At 38.1% G+C, this 17,336-nt stretch overlaps 1 protein-coding gene across 1 annotated transcript in view; it reads left to right on the top strand.

The window, feature by feature from the left end:
• Positions 1-17,336, top strand: part of UVRAG (UV radiation resistance associated) — a 293,487-nt gene that overhangs the window by 63,143 nt on the left and 213,008 nt on the right. Inside the window, exons 5-6 of the mRNA XM_030333127.1 lie at positions 764-838; positions 15,894-15,979. Coding sequence (XP_030188987.1) covers positions 764-838; positions 15,894-15,979 — 161 coding nt within the window. The remainder of the gene's footprint in view (positions 1-763; positions 839-15,893; positions 15,980-17,336) is intronic.

Below are 17,336 nucleotides of genomic sequence, written 5' to 3'. Positions count from 1 at the left end.
GGTACAGAAGTGTGATATAACAGAGCATAATCTGACTCATTCATTTCTAGTTGAGGAAACTAGGGTCCAGAGTGATGATGCAGCTTAGGTATTATTATCTTTAAACTGTCTTTTTGAAAATAGAAAATAATACTAATCTTGTATGTTTTTTTCTAGGACTTTGTGTGTGTGTGTGTGTATGTGTGTGTGTTTTAACGTTTATTCTTTTGAGAGAAAGAGCACGAGCAGGGGAGGGGCAGAGAGAAAGGGAGACACAGAACTCAAAGCAGGCTCCAGGCCCTGAGCTGTCAGCATAGAACCTGACGTGGGGCTCAAACTGACGGACCGAGAGATCCTGAGCCAAAGTCAGACACTCAATCAACTGAGCCACCCAGGCACCTCAGGACTTTATGTTTTTTAAAGCACTCTTATGGACAGGATTGTGTTTTCTTTGAGATCAGAGAATATACAGTATGTCTCTGGATCCCTTGTGTTCTAGAACTAGCCTTTCCATAGCAATCTCAAGAAGTATTTGTGGAAAATATATGTGAATGATGGTGCCTGTTATCTCATGTGATGATTTTGTGAGCCCTTTGACTAAAGCAAGAAGCTGTCAATAGATTCTCTGGTCTTAGGATAAGTGATTTGTTTTCTGCTGGCTTGTTAGATTAGTCAGCCTGTTTTTCAGCATTGAAGTAGGTCCCGTTTTAACTGTCATGCTCCAATCATATTAAAACTTAATTGGAATGAGAAGAACTGATAGGGTGTTTTTCTTCTTTTATAGATTCATGCCCGCAACCAGAATGAAATAATTTTTGGGCTGAACGATGGCTACTATGGTGCTCCATTTGAACATAAGGTAAGAGGGTTTTCCTAATTCTGTGAGTTTTGTTTAGTCCAGCTGTGCCTTGACACATAGTGTAAAAAGCACTGTGTAAATAGAATCTTGTTTTAAGTATCATCATAAGTTTGTTTAGTGTGGCTTAAGGTAAAATGCTTTCTAAAGCGAAAACTTGTTTTGTAACCACCCCAATTCATCTTTTCTAAATCTAGATTATTGACTTTCCTAAAAGAAGATCTGGGCTGTTTGCTCTTATTCTACATAATTCTTTGGAGGGTCAAAACAGAATGGTGACTTTTGATGAAGTGCAATACAATTTTATTACGGATTAGTCAGTTCGGTCTCACTACCAGGAGTGTGTTTGGAAACTATTGGACACACCAGAAAATCTTAGGGATTAGTTTGAAAAATTGTTTTTGGTGTCAGTTATTTGGGTCTTGCAGATGACACAGGTGAATTAGAGCAGAATATAAGTAATTTGAAGAGCACCTTAGGTAGAGGTGCCCTTTTTAATGTTTGGGGACTATGGAGAACCAGAGAGGAACACTGTTGTAGCTTGAAGTTGGAGCGGATGGAAGTTGGTGAATAAGGCTAGATGGCTTGAAGAGATGTTTTCTAGATGGATTTAACTGCCAGAATGGCAATTAGGGGAGCAGGGGGGATAAGAGGCTGTTGGGTCAGCTCCTTCTCCAATAAGCTGGAAACCTTCAGTTCTCAGTTTAGGAGTTTTGCCTTTAACATAGACATGTAAGACCGTCTTTGCCTGAATTTCCTTTTGTCAGCTCCTCTTGTTTTGGGGAGGATGCTGACAGCTCCTTGGATGAGTGTAATCTGGTGGTTAAGAATACAGGTTTTGGAGTCAGATTGCTGTGAGTTTAATTCCTAGTTTAACTTAATCTACGAGAGAGATCTTGGGCAAATTGAGTCACCTCTGAGTTTATTTTCTCCTCTGTAAATGGAGGTAACAATTTCTACCTCATCATAAATTGTTTGGGGGATGAAAGGTGGTCGTGAACATTATGAGCCTGGCACATGAATAGAATTCAATAATAAATGGAAACTACCCACTAGGTGCTAAACTCTATCATATGATAAGGGAGATTACCTCTCTAATTCTATCGTGTTAACATTGTGTCCCTTGCCCAGTACCTGGGGTATAGTATAGTAGGTGCTCAGTAGAAATTTGTTAATGAATGTAGGTGAATGCATGTTGTATTTAGGACTATCAGCAATAATGGGGGGAGGGGGTGGTGGTGGTATTATTTCTGTCTCCTATCCTACTTTACCCTGACCCCCTACTCCTGGAATTTTATTTTTATGTAACTCATACTGTCAAAATAACTCTAACTGCTATATTATTGACAAAGTGCAAAAAAGCAGTAGAATTGTAAGAATTCTCTTGGACTAAAAGCTATAGCAGCAATATCTTCAGAGTCCAGTAGATGGCAGTGCTTTCTCATTGTAATGGGGGGGGGGGGGAATAGAGCAGGAGTGGAATCCAGTAAAAAGGACCAAATCTTTTTGGAATGAAATTCTCAGGAGATGAAAATAGCAATTTGGTGATTAATTTCACAAACACAGTCACATGACTTGATCACCTGACGTACATAGTCAAGCCTAGATTGAAGATTTAGGGACAATAGCAAATTTCAGGGTCTGTTTTGAGACCTGTACAAATGAAAACTCCTAATTTTATATTTTTCAAGACATGATAGTTTTGAAAAGTAGAAAACCTGAATTCTAATCCCAGTTAAGAGACCTCCGTTTAGTTCACTTCATAGAACTGAGAAAGTAAAAAGGTGGCTATTTCCTCTTGCTAGTCAAATTAATGGACACTAACTTGTTTCCAAAGCACGTCCCACACAATACATAAGCAGAATGTTCAGAAGTAGGGATTAAGTGTCCCAAATAGCCTATGTTTTAACAACAGGGAAAGGGATATGGTATAATTTTGTCCAGGTCTTTCAGTACATCATCAAGCAAAAGTTGGAAAACTATAAAAATAGCTTATTTCTACACATATTTTAGTCAACTTTCCTTGTGCTCCTTCCCCCCCCCCCCCCCATTACAACATACAAGCAACAAAGAGCGAATAAACCTTCAGGGGCTGTTTCCAACAGCTGCCTGCTTTGTTATAAAACATCTAGGTATCTGAGCGCAGTTTAAATGCAGGGGAAAAGTGCTCTCCTAGTAACAGCGTTGCACCAGGTATTTATAGAGCTTTTGAAAACTACCATTGCTAGTTTTCATTTAAGGAGTACCTATTATATGTCAGACACTATACTAGCTATCATACTTGTTTTTATTTAATCTTGGGTAATAACTCCATGAGGTAGTTATTACTCTCATTTTATACATAAAGTACCCTAGAAGAAAACATGAAACTACTAACCCAAGACTATGTAAGTAGGAAGTGGCAGAACAGTGGTTTTCTTTTAACCACGAGGCTACCTGGCATCTCTACATCTTCCCACTATGTATAGCATGTTAAAATACCAGGCTCTCTGTCTTTACATTTAACCAGAGGTATCCGCTATGTGCATTGTGAGAGTCAAATGAGCGGGTACATGGGAAAGTGCTCTGGATGGTATGAAGTGCATTATTGTGTAGGCTTTGTATGTTTATTATTGTTGAGTGGGCATGTGATGCCCATGAGGCCATCAACCCGCTGAAGTCTATAAAAGGTCCACATATTAGTCACTATATTTGGCTTCTCTTGAGTCTTTTTTTCCCCCTTTTCCCGTGGATCAAATGAACTTTTGACAGATGTTTGGAAAATCATCTTATCCTGTAATTCATATTTATAAATCCTGCTGCTGCAGTGTGGTCCCCATTCTCTCTCTTCACCGAAGCCAGAAAATAATCTGGGAAAATGCCATATTTCCTGTTACGAATTTGGAGGATCTTGTCTTCTTAGCACAATTTTTGAGCTTTTCAGTATTTTAATACTGGAAAATTCAAAGCCAGGCATGGTTCTTTGTATAGATGTTTTAGATTCTTGAAAAGTAAACAGAAACAGAACTCCAGACTTGTCCTCGCTGGGGGGATTCAGAGAGTTTAAAATTTGGTTTTGTTTAAAATTTTGAAAACTTGTTTTTACTCTTCTCTCTTGGATTTGTAGTGAGGGCATTCTTGACCTTTTATCCCCCCCTCTGATCGTCAGTTTCAGTTTAAACTGTTCTATAAAGCTGGGAATCCTTTTTTTCCCCCTCTCCCTCTCAGCTAATGCTCTTTAACAGGATTCCACTGCTGCCTTCTCTAGTCCCGTAACAGTTACGGTAATTTGTGTGTGCATCTTTTCTCCTCTTCGGGCATAAGCTCCTTTTGACTGAAGTTGTGTTTTACTCACTTTTTTAGTCTCAGGACTTAGTGTAGACTTTGCTTGGTAAATATTTTTCTGTGAGTGTACAAAGTCTCCTAGGATCATGTGGTTCCTATCTCTTGTCTGAAATATACTCCTGGGTTACATTAGCAGGGCACTTTCAGTCCTCTTGTCATGAAGTAGCATTAATAGCATTTAGTCCACTTCATATGTGGAGTGTGGACTATGACTGTAATGCTTTTTTGAGGGTTGTTTAAGCCACTAAAATAAGAACAAGAATCTCTTTACCCTATTGATGTGAAGGGATTGATTTTAGTTTCAGGATTTGTATACCTTTGCTTAACAGTACTCTTCTTATTTCTCATTACTTCTCATATTTTGAGGGACCACATCCTCTGTGGTCTCAAACCTTAGACCAGATCCGGGGGAGTACGTATATTCAGTTCTGGTTTAGTGTCTCAGAAGAGGTCTTGCCTTTCTTTTTTTTAAATTTTTTTTTTTATTTTTTAAAAATTTTTATTTTTGAGACAGAGAGAGACAGAGCATGAGTGGAGGAGGGGTAGAGAGAGAGAGAGAGAGGGAGAGGGAGAGGGAGAGGGAGACACAGAATCCGGAGCAGGCTCCAGGCTCTGAGCTGTCAGCACAGAGCCCAACGTGGGGCTCGAACTCACAAACCGCGAGATCATGACCTGAGCCAAAGTCGGACGCTCAAGCTCAACTGACTGAGCCGCCCTGGCGCCCCATTGCCTTTCCTTCTTAAAAGCTCAGCTTCTGGGCTTCGTCAGAGCCCAGAGGTAGAAGGTACCCGAGGCTTGAAGGTGCTTAACAGAGATACTTGCACAATTTTTGTCAGTTTAAGCTTGGCTGACAATTAAAAGCGTATTAATGTCCAAATGAACATAAACACATAGGAACACAGGCTGTCTGTTGATTCATCAGGTAGCTATTTTAAGAGAGGTTGTACAAATAAATACTATATTTTGCAAATACCCATTGCATCTGAAAATATGCTCAAGTGGCAGAATGAGCCATTGCTTTTTTCCCCCTTGCCAATCATAATTTCTTATTCTAACTAAGTAAGCAGAAAAAGGACTATGTACAAAGCTCACAGTTTTAAGAATAACATATAGAATGCTGTTGGTTCTGCTGGGGAAGGCTTTTGGTGGAGGCCTTTAAGTTACCGTCCTCAGGCTTCCACTTGGGCCTTTTGTCATCTTATGAACATGTCGTATTTGGATTCAGATCCTCTCAAGCCCACATCTCCAGTCTGTGTTTCCATATATCTAGCCTTGTGTCAAATGGGTTGGATGTGTCAGAGACACATACACTCTGCAAGTCCCAAACTGACTCAGTTCCTCTCCCCATCTTGAGAAACTTCTGTTGTGTTCCTTGGTTTGGTGAGTGGTACCACTCTCCATGTACTGTCTCAAGTCAGAACAGGGGAGTCATCCTGGCCCCCTCTCTCTTTTTTGAATCACTACTGATGGTGTCTGCTAAATAACTACTTTCCTGCTACTTGGATTACAGCCAGATTTATCTTTCTAAAATGCTGGTCATGTCCCTCTCTTATTTCAATCATTTTAGAGTAATTAGTGGCTTAAAAGGTCTCGCCGTGTGAAATGGTTCCTGATTTTTAAGCACCCCACCCATAGCTTAGAACCCATCGCCACAGAAAGATTTTCTGTGTTATACCCCTAAGTCCGGTTTGGATACCTCTCTTTATGCTCCTATAGCACCTTGCATTTCATTTTCCTCATCAGTGACCCTTACCTGGTTGTTTTCTGATTGCCCATTTGCTCATCTCTCTTTCTTACTAGACTGTAGAGCACGTAAGAGCAGGGGCAGTGTCTGTCTTCATTCCTCGTTTATCCTTAGTGGTTAGCCTGGGATTTAGTAGTAATCCAGTAAATATTTGTTATGAATGAGGCTTCTGTAGTGGCAGATGGTTATACGTTCTAAGGGGGTACACTGGTTGCTTGTCGTCATTTGTATGGCTTGTCACTCACAATTCTAGTTCTCTATGTTTAAATAGTTTTGGACCATTTTTGCATAGATACCTGCTATTTGCAAATTATCATACTTAAAACAGAACTCTTCATTATTCTCTCCAGGTTTGCTTTCCTTTCCAATTTTCCACATCGTTATTAACTATTTTCCCATTTATGCAGTCCTCAAGTATGGCAGTTTTTTGTTTTTTTTTATCTACTCTATTCCGTTGGCCACTAGACTCTTTTGAGTCCTTTGAAATGACTCCTGTCCATGGCTACTTTTCCAGCTCCATTGCCATGCATGATCCAAGCTCAGACTGGCACCGCCATAAGGCTGGGTTACTGTAGTAGTTCCCCGGTGACCTCTGACCTCTGACCTCTGGTCTCTTTATATCCACTCTGCCTTATTCACCACTGCCTGATTAATCTTCCTAAGGCATGCTTTCATTTTTTATTCCTTTGCTTAAAGGCTTTATAGAGTGACTTCTCATTGTCTGCTAGATGTTTCTAAACCTCTGACCTGCTTTCCGTCTCTCCATCAGCCCAGATCCAGTCAGTGGTATGGATAGTGCTTTTAGTTCTATCTGTGCTTTTATCTTCTCTCTCTTATGGTTTGAGCTCTCATGTGTGGATTTTTAGAATGGCCTCGTAACTGGGGTTTGGACATTCTGCCTTCTCCAACGCATCATATTGTCATTACCAGAGTAACCTTCCTTAAACGCACCTCTGATCATTGTGCTACACTGTCAGAAACCTTTCCTGAGTCCTTACCGCCTGGAGATTGTCTTCACTTTTTAGCATGGCATTCAAGGCTTTCTCTGCTCTGACCCTCCCAACCTACTTATTTAGCCCTGTTTCCCACTATTTTCCTCTCCAGGGTTCCAAGTAATTTCCACATCATTAAAGCTGAACAAATTGGACCACTACTTAATTTTCTCGGAATGCAGCTTATGTTTTCCCACTGTCATGGTTTGGCTAAAGGTGTTCAGTCTGTGTGGGACTTTCCTTCACTGCCATTCAGCTTTTTAATACTTCTTAATCTATCTCAATTACTGCCACCCCTGCAGCCTTTGATGTTTCTGCTCCTACTAGATGGAATCTTTACTACATCAGAGCTCCCGTAGCTATTTCTTGTTTAACCTTTCCTCTGGCACCTTTGCAGTTTTTACTTCGCTTAGAACCTTAACTGGGTTGTATACGTCATAGTGTACTGGCTTATCTCCTTCTATAAGGATGGTCGTGATCGCCTGACACCCTGCATTAGGTGTGCAGTAAACACCGAAATAAATAAGTGTGTGTATAATACTGTTTGCTTCATAAGCCTGTCAACTGGATTATTTCGGTATAACAAAATTCTAATAGAGTTCAGGATAGTCTTGGGACTGTAGTAGCTACTAAAAACTGTCAGAAGGTACAGTAACATACTTTAAAAGGTAACTTATCCAATGATCCACTGTAGAAGTAAGCAAACTACAGTCTGGCACATGGTTTTGTATGGCCTCTGAGCTGAGAGAGGTTTTTACATTTGTGAAGAATTCGAAGGAGAAAACAAAGAATATGCCATAGAGATGACATGGAGCTTGCAACGCCTAAAATATTTACTATCTGGCTGTTGACAAAGTTTGTTGACCACGGATCTAGAAACACACCCGATCATCTGCCTGGAATTACTCCTGCTCGCTGGCTATGTGACATTAATCATCCATTTTCTTGAACAATTTAATAGGCAGGCCCTCACCCAGACTGGTGCCTGTTCCCTTCCTTGAAGAAGCTTTGTTAGGCCTGGCTTCAGAAGAATTTTGAGTGACATGTAAATCTCCTCTGGGCTCTTTGGCACTTGGCAGTATCTCACACAGATAACCAGATACAAACGAGCCATTTCTTTCCATTATAATCCTTCATCAGAGGTCTGTGAGGATCGCACATCTGGTGAAGTTAGATGTCATTCAGAACAAGGCTCTTAGCATATTTTAAGAATGTTAATTGCTAAGTGGTGGCTGAAGCAGAAGGGTTTAATAGTGTCCTTAAGTTGCCTTAAATGTACATCGACCCAGAATTTTAGAACTGGAAAGGTCTTAGAGATCAAGTGTAGCATGGTCGTTAGGAAAATGGGCTGTGGAGCCAGACTGCATGGCTCTTCTACTTAATCCTCTTTGCGTCTCAGTTTCCTCACCTTTAAAGTGGGGATAATAATAGTTCCTGTTTCACGGGGTTGTGTGAAAAATATGTTAATGCTTAACATATTCACATTTAAATTATTAATATTAGCTTGGAAAACAGTACTGCCTGACATACTGTAAATGCTCATAAATGTTACTTTTAGGTGTATTGCTGTCATTTTTTATTACTGTTTTTATTGCTAGTAGTTTCATTTCATTTTATAATTAAGGAAACTGAGGACTAGAGGAATTAAATTGTTTTCCTCACTTCCATGATAAGCAGTGTGGATTAAAACCCAGGATCCTTGCTTTCATATGAATGCTCTTTTCCTGCTATAGTGAATTGCTTTTAGTTGTAGGTTAGTGGGTGTGGATGATTTTTTATGAGAAAAAAATGTGTCTGGCCGCTTTCACTTAGCCTTATGGCTTTTGAGGGGCATCGATGTATAGCATGTGTTAATACTTCTCTCATTTCAATGGCTAAGAAATATCCATATATATATATATATATATATATACACACACACACACCCCCCCATTTGTTTATTCATCCACTGATGGATATTTTGGTTGTTTCTACCTTTTGGTTATTGTGAACACTTTGCTATGAACATTTGTATACAAGTATTTGAGGACCTGTTTTCATTTCTTTTAGGTATGTACCTAGGAGTGGACTGGCTAGGTTATAGGGTAATTCTGTGTTTGACTTTTTGAGGAACTGCTAAACTTTTTTACAGTGTCCAACGTTTTACATTCCCAGTGGCAATATGGCAATATAGGAGGGCTCTAATTTCTCCACATCCTTGCCCACGCTTCTTTTCTTTCTTAAGTTTATTTATTTGTTTTGAGAGAGAGAGAGAGAGAGAGAGAGACAGAGACAGAGAACATGCACGTATGTAAGCAGAGTAAAGGTAGATAGGGAGAGAGAAGGAGAGAGAATCCCAAGCAGGCTCTGTGCTATCAGCTATCAGTGCGGAGCCAGACGTGGGACTTGAGCTCATGAACCATGAGATCACAACCTGAAACGAAATCAAGAGTCGGATGCTTAACCGACAGCCACCAAGGGGCCTCTTTTTTTTAATTGAAAAATTTTGGGGTGCCTGGCTGGCTCCGTTGGTAGAGCACATGACTCTTGATCTTGGGTTCAGTGTCCCCTTTGGAAGTAGAAATTACTTAAAAAAAATTTTTTTTTGACTTTGCTTATTTGTTGGTTTGTTTTCACTTATGTTAGTGGGTATGAAGTAGTATCTCATTGTGGTTTTGATTCCCCTTTCTCAAGTGACTAATAACGTTGAACATCTTTTCATGTTCTTGGTGGCTATTTGTGTACCTTTTTTGGAGAAATGTCTCTAAGTCCTTTAGCCATTTTTTAATTGGATTGTGGGTCTTTCTATTGAGTTGTTAAGAGTTCTTTATGTATCTTGGATGTGAGACCCTTATCAGATATGATTTGCAGATATTTTCTCCCATTTTGTGGGTTGTTTTCTACTTTTCTTATAGTGTCCTTTGATGCACAAAGTTGCTAATTTTGATGAAGCTCAATTTATCTATTACTGCATTTGTTGGTTATGCGTTTGGTGTCATACGTAAGAATCCATTGTCAAATCTAAGGTTATGTAGATGTACCCTGTGTTTTCTTCTAATGGTTTAATGGTTTTAGCTCTTACAATTAGGTCTTTGATCTGTTTTGAGTTAATTTTTATATATGATGTTAACGATGGGTCCAAGTCATCCTCTTTGCACGTGGCTATCCAGTTGTTTCAGCGCCATTTATTGAAAAGACTATTCTTTTTCCAGTGAGTCTTGGCACCTTTGTCCTTTGTCTAAAATCAGTTGACCACAGCTGTTTGAGGTGATTTATGGATTCTCAGTTCTGTTCCTTTGGTCTTTTTATGTCTACCTTTATGCCAGTGCCACACTATTTTGGTAGTGAGGGTAGTTGCTTTGTACTATGTCTTAAAATTGGGAAGTGTGAGTCCTGTAACTTGGTGTATCACATTGATTTTCATTTATTGAACCATCCTTACATACCTTAGATAAATCTCACTTGTTCCTGGTATATAATCCTTTTCGAAAAAAAAGTGTTTTTAAATTGTGGTGGGATGTACATAATACTAAATTTACCATATTAACCATTTTAAATGTATAGTTTAGTGGCATGAAGAATGTTCACATTGTTGTGCAACCATCAATCTCCAGAACTCTTTTCATCTTGTAAAACGGAAAAACTACCCAGTAAGCAGTAACTCCCCATCTCTCCCTCCTCCAAGCCCCTGGCACGCACCCATCTACTTTCTGTTTCTGTGAATTTGACTACCGTAAATACCTATTAATGGAATCATACAGTCATTGGCTTATTTTACTGGAAACATAAATCACCTCAGGGGTCATCTATATTATAGCATGAGTCAAAATTTCTTTCCTTTTTAAGGCTAAATAATATTCTATTGTATGAATGTACCATGTTTTGTTTATTCATTCATCTGTTGATAGACATTTGAGTTGCTTCCACTCCTTCACTATTGTGAATAATGCTCCTCTGACCGTGGATGTACAAATACCTTTTTGAGTCTTTGCTTTCAGTTCTCTTGGGTATATATCCAGAAGTGGAATTGTTGGCTAAATGGTTTAAATTTTTTAATATTTGGGTGGATTAACTTTGTTAGTAGTTTGTTGAAATTTTTTCCATCTATATTCATTCATCAGGGATATTAATCTATAATTTTCTTGTGATGTTATTATCTGGCTTTGGTATCAGGATAGTACTGACCTCATGGAATGAGGTAAAAAGTATTTCCTCCTCTTTCATTTTTTGGAAGACTTTGAGAAGGGTTGGTGTTCTTTTTTATTAAAAAAATTTTTTTTCAGTTTTATTTATTTTTGAAAAAGCAGGAGAGTGTGAGCACACACGAGCAGTGGGAGGGGCAGGAAGAGAATCACAAGTAGGCTCTGCTGTCAGCACAGAGCCCAATGCGGGGCTTAGTCCCATGAACTACAGGACCATGACCTGAGCTGACATCAAGAGTTGGACACTCAATTGACTGAGCCACCCAGGTTGCTCCAGTGTTATTTTTTCTTTAAATGATTGGTAGAATTCACCGGTCAAATCATGTGGTCCTGGGCTTTTCTTTGCTGGGAGTTCTATGATTCCTGATCATAACTTCTTTGTGTTATGACTTCATTAAATTAACATTTATTAGGTGGAGCACAAGGTGCTGGTTGGTGAGCCATGGTTTGGTAACAGATCACAAGAGATGTTGAAACAGAAAAGTTTTTTACTCACAGGTCCTAGAGGAATTACAGGACATGCCGTCAGGGGCCACATCAAGAGGTCAAGGCAGAGTACAGAGAGAGGCAGAACCTGGGTTAAAGTACCTTTATTAGGTAGGGTTTGTGGGTGGAGTGCTTTGGAGTTCCTGGGCTGGGGCTAGATTTGTCCATTCAAACAAAAAGAGCAGTGTTTTTGTGAACTCCATCAAGATTTTTATCCTGATGGGTAAGGGACACTTAAAGCATACAGGCACTGGGAACCAGGAGAGACCATTGATCACAAGTCCTGTCATTAATTCATGTAAGCAAACTTACATTTACTTGTGTCTCTGTGGCCTGCTTGTTAGGACACGTGCTTCCCTTAGAGGTCTAGAGTCTGTTTAAGGTCCTTGCAAACAAAACAAAATGTGTTGACCACACAAACAAACAAAATGACCAAACAAAATGTGTTGCTGAGGTAGCAATTCCATGGAGTAGTTTAGCTAATCAACAACTTAACAACTTGTTGTAGGTTTGTTCAGATTTTCTATTTCTTCTTGAGCTATTTTGGGGAGTTTTTGTGTTTCTGCAATTTCCATTTTATCTAGGTTATCTGATTTATTGGCATACAATTGTTCACATCTTCTGTAATACTTTTTATTTCTATAAGCTTTGTAATGTTCCCATTTTCATTCCTGACTTTAGTGTGCTTTTGAGTCTTCTTTTGTTCTCTTAGTCTAAGCTTGAGGTTTGTCAATTTTGTTGATCTTTTCAAAGAACTAACTTTTGTTGATTTTCTCTATTGTTTTTGTATTCTCTATTTGGATCTCAGGTCTAATATTTATTATTTTTTCCCTTATTTTGGGCTTAGTTTGTTCTTTTTCTAGTTTTTTAAGGTGGAAGTTTAGGTTATCGATTTGAGCCCTTTATTACTTTTTTAAAAAAATGTAGATGTTCACCACTGTAAATTTCCCTCAGCACTTTTTCACTGTATTCTGTATATTTTGATATGTTGTATTTTCATTTTTAATCACCTCAAAGTATTTAATAATTTTCCTTGTGATTTGTTCTTTGACCCACTGGTTGTTTAAGAGTATGTTGCTTACTTTGCAGTTTGTGGATTTCCCAAATTTCCTTCTGTTATTGATTTCTAGTTTCATTCCGTTGTGGTCAGATAAGATACTTTGTATGATTTCAGTTTTTAATAATTTGCTGAGACTTGTTTTGTGGCTGAACATATGGTCTAGCTTGGAGAATGTTCCATATGCACTTGAGAAGAATGTCTGTATGGTTGTGTTAGGTGGAACAATCTGTATATGTCCGTTAGGTCTAGTTGATTTATAGTATTATTCATGTCTTCTGTTTCCTTGTTTATCTTTTGTATGGCTGTGCTATCTGTTGTTGAAAGTGGGATGTTGACATCTCCAGCTATTTCTCACCTTAGTTTTGTCAGTTTTTGCTTCATATATTTTATTATATATTGTTAGGTACATATATGTTTATAATTACATCTTCCTGACCCTTTTTTTGTTATACAATGGCGTTGTCTCTTGTAACATTTTTTGTCTTAAAGTCTGTTTGTCTGATATTAGTATAGACACTCCAGCTCTCTTTTGGTTATTGCTTACATGTAATATCTTTCTGTCCTTTTTATTATTTGTGTTTTTGTTTCTAAAGTGCAACTCCTGGGGCGCCTGGGTGGCGCAGTCGGTTAAGCGTCCGACTTCAGCCAGGTCACAATCTTGCGGTCCGTGAGTTCGAGCCCCGCGTCAGGCTCTGGGCTGATGTCTCGGAGCCTGGAGTCTGTTTCCGATTCTGTGTCTCCCTCTCTCTCTGCCCCTCCCCCGTTCATGCTCTGTCTCTCTCTGTCCCAAAAATAAATAAATGTTGATAAAGTGCAACTCCTGTTGGGGTGCCTGGGTGGCTCAATCAGTCTAGCGTCTGACGCTTGGTTTTGGCTCAAGTCATGCTCTCATGGTTCTTGGGTTCAAGCCCCGCATCAGGCTCTGCCCTGACAGTGCAGAACCTGCTTAGGATTCTCACTCCCTCCCCTCTCTCTGCCCCTCCTCCGCTCACACTTTCTCACTCAAAATAAAAATAAATAAACTTGAAAAAAAATGAAGTGCAACTCTTGTAGATATCATATTGTAGATCATTAAAACCAAATCCATTCTGCCAATCTCTGCTTTTTAATTGGAGCATTTATACATTTACACTTAATTAATTATAGAGACAGAAGGACTTCTGATTTTCTATTTGTTTTCCTATATCTTGTTTCTCTATTCCTCCATTACTACCTTCTTTTGTGTTAGATGTTTTCTCATATAACATTTTTATTTCTTTCTCATTTCTCAGACAATGTATCTTTTAGTTATTTTCTAGTGGTTGCCCTGGGGATTACAATCAGGATTTTAATTTATGACCACATAGTTCAAATTAATACCAATTTAGTTTTAATATTACACAAAAACTTTTCTTCCAAATAGCTCTGTACCCCCACTTTTATGTTGTGACAAGTTACATCTTTATAATTGTTTGCCATCAAGATAGGTTTAGTGTTGTATCATGTATTTTTCTTTTTCTTTTTTTTTTTAACGTTTATTCATTTTTTGAGAGAGAGAGAGAGAGAGAGAGAGAGAGAGAGACAGAGCACAAACAGGGGAGGGGCAGAGAGAGAAGGAGACACAGAATCAGAAGCAGGCTCCAGGCTCTGAACTGTCAGCGCAGAGCCCACCACAGCACTTGAACTTATGACCATGAAATCCTGACCTGAGCTGAAGTCAGATACTTAACCGACTGAGCCACCCAGGCGCCCCTATCATGTATTTTTCTAATTGATTAATTTTTAAGTGCTAAACCAGTATTGCATTCTTAGAATAAATTCAGTCAATAATGACATGTTATTGTTTTATCTTTATATTATTGGTTTAATTTGCTAATATTTTGCTAAGGATTTCTGTGTCTGTGTTCATGAGGGATATTGGTCTATAATTGTGTGTGTATGTGTTTTTGTCAAGTTTTAGTATCAGTAATGCTGGTCTTGTAAGTTGGAAATTGTTCTCTTTTCCTGTATTTTGTTTTATTTTAATTTTTTTGTTAAGTTGGTGTTATTTCTTTTAAGTTTATTTATTTTGAGAGAGAACACATACATGTGAGTGAGTGAGAAAGAGAGAGAGAGAGAGAGACAGAGAGAGAGAGAGAGAGAGAGAGAGAGAATCCCATGCAGGCCCCACACTCCCTGTGGAGCCTGACACAGGGCTCAAACTCATTAACTCTTGAACTGTTGAGATCATGATCTGAGCCAAAACCAAGAGTCAGATGCTTAACTGACTGAGCCACCCAGGAGCCCCAAATTGATGTTATTTCTTAAATGTTTGATAGAATTCATCAATGAAACCTTTTGTACCTAGATTTCTTTTTTTGTGGGAAGCTTTTCAATTATTTATTCACTTAAAAAATAGATGTTCAGATGTTTCATTTCCATTTTGGCATGTTGATTTTTTTCTAGAGGGTATCTGATTCATTTTGTTAGCATAAAGTTGTTCATATTCTCCTAATAACCTTCTACTCTCTCTGGCAATGTAACTTTAAAAAAATGCTTATATTAGCATTGTAGCAAACATTTATATAGTACTTATTATGTACTTTTCACTTTACAAATACTAACTTTTTTAATTTCCACAGGAGTTGGTGAGGTAGATAATGTTATCATTTCCATGAATGAAGAATTTCTATGAATGAAGAAACAAACCAAAGTTAAACTAAGAGAGTTAAGGTGCCTTGCTTAAGATTACAGAGCTGCTGTATTAAGGGCTTAAATTGTAATCCAGGTGGTCTGAGTGCAGAGTCTTTTTCTTGACTACTATTTACTTTGCATTTCTTAAGTGACAGGTACCTGTTCTGTTCTTCTTATGGAATTTTGCTGTGTTCTCTTTAGAAATCATCCTTTCTTCTACCACCTTTATTTCACTAAGTAGAAATGTTTCTGGTATTCCTAATTAGAACTTGGAATGGCTTTTTCCTCCATAAAAACATTATATATGATGGCTACGCATTACTTGAAATATTATTAATACTCTTCTTCAGTCACATAATATGTTAAAAAGACTTCTGGGACTTCCCTGGGATGTTCACCACAATCTAATGTGAAATATGACTTCTGTGGGAAGATACTAGAAAATACTTATTTTAAATTCACTTACCTTTTAAGTATGGGAATTGTACTTTTTGAAATAACAATTTGAATTTACTGAGGTGTTTCTAAATCATAATTTTTAGAAGACAGACATTAAGATTAATTTTTACACATATTTTATTGTTTTACTTTCATTAATTTGTTGATTAATGTCTTTCAGGGATATTCAGTTGCTCAGAAGAATATTCTTCTTCAGGTGGATCAGAACTGTGTTCGCAATTCTTATGACGTCTTCTCTTTGCTGCGGTAAGAAACTTCTCATCAAACTGCCTGCATTTTGTAAAGAATGTTCCTCATTTTGAGTTTGTGACATTTCTGTGTGAGGAAATGTATGGGAGCTTTAGAAGTTGTTATTCAGGCTTAGCATTTTTTTGTGAGAGCTTCATAAATTTTGTAGCTACAGTGATTTAAGTTTATCTGTTTCTCAAAGCCTTTGGAAAGCCATTTCCTTTCTCTGGACAGTGGGAGAGAATGATTGGAAGCCAGTGATCTCAAAACAGGGACATGAGCTGTTTTCCGGTTTTCTGTACTATAAAGAGCAGCAACCAGAGGTACAGAATTTAGACTTATCAAAATCTTAACAACTACAACATTACTAAAAACCCTCCAATAGCCCCAGACATGGCTTAGAGCTTTGACCTGCTGTTCATCTTAAAAGAATCATATTTGGCAAGGCACAGGAGCTTTGCATGAATCTCAGGCTCAGAGGCTTAACTAAATGCCTTAACTCTATATTTTCATAATGTCTGGGCTTAATTTTGAAAATTTTCTAAATTTGTTTTTCATTTTCAAAGTGGTAGATCATCAAGGACATTTTCCCAGGAGGCAGGCAACCAAAATAAATGCAGTTCAAAATAAAGGTAACAGTGACATTCAGCCTATGTTCACCCTACTTAGACAGATGGTTCATTGAAATTTGATTTTGGCAGCAATTTTCTAATGTTTACATAACACATCATAAATTTCAGACCATTAGACATCCTCAATATATCTACTAGAGGAAGAGTCCAGAAGGATGGTTGGACTCTTGTCCAATTGGATGATTGTTTATTTTATAAACATTATGGAATGGGCCTTTCCTTTGCAAATCTTGAATCTTATTATACATGATGATAAAGTTTGGTCACATGCCTGTGTAAATTGCTCTTAAGAGACCATGATTTCAACTATAGTGACCACAGGCATTTGATGACTTTTGATTCTTATCTGGAAAGTACTTCCCCTTTGACTTCTTAGGATATGTAAGAGAATGGACAGGATTGGTAACTGGATGGAAAGCAGGAGGGGTCAAAATATATAACTCATAGTTTTGAGCCTATTCGGTTTGGGAGTACATTGAGTTTTAAGTATTAAAAAGAAGAATGTACAGAAATAGTTTGAAATTTGGGTAAGCCACTGATATTTCTTGACCTGCCTTTCTCAGTGAAATGAGGGTATGGATATTACTATTTTAAAGATACTTTCCAAGTGTGAGATGGTGTGATCTTATTAGAGAAATCCAGAGAATTAAAAGAAAAAGAAATATGAAGTCTGTGAAAAGAGGAGGATTTGGGCAAGGCGGCATCATAGAAACTAAGAAAATAGAGATTCAGGCAGTATTGAA

Source organism: Lynx canadensis, chromosome D1 (genome assembly GCF_007474595.2).
Source record: "Lynx canadensis isolate LIC74 chromosome D1, mLynCan4.pri.v2, whole genome shotgun sequence".
In the NCBI taxonomy this organism is placed as follows: Eukaryota; Metazoa; Chordata; class Mammalia; order Carnivora; family Felidae; genus Lynx; species Lynx canadensis.
Note: the sequence above shows the minus strand (reverse complement) of the source record. Positions and strands in the feature narration are given on the sequence as shown.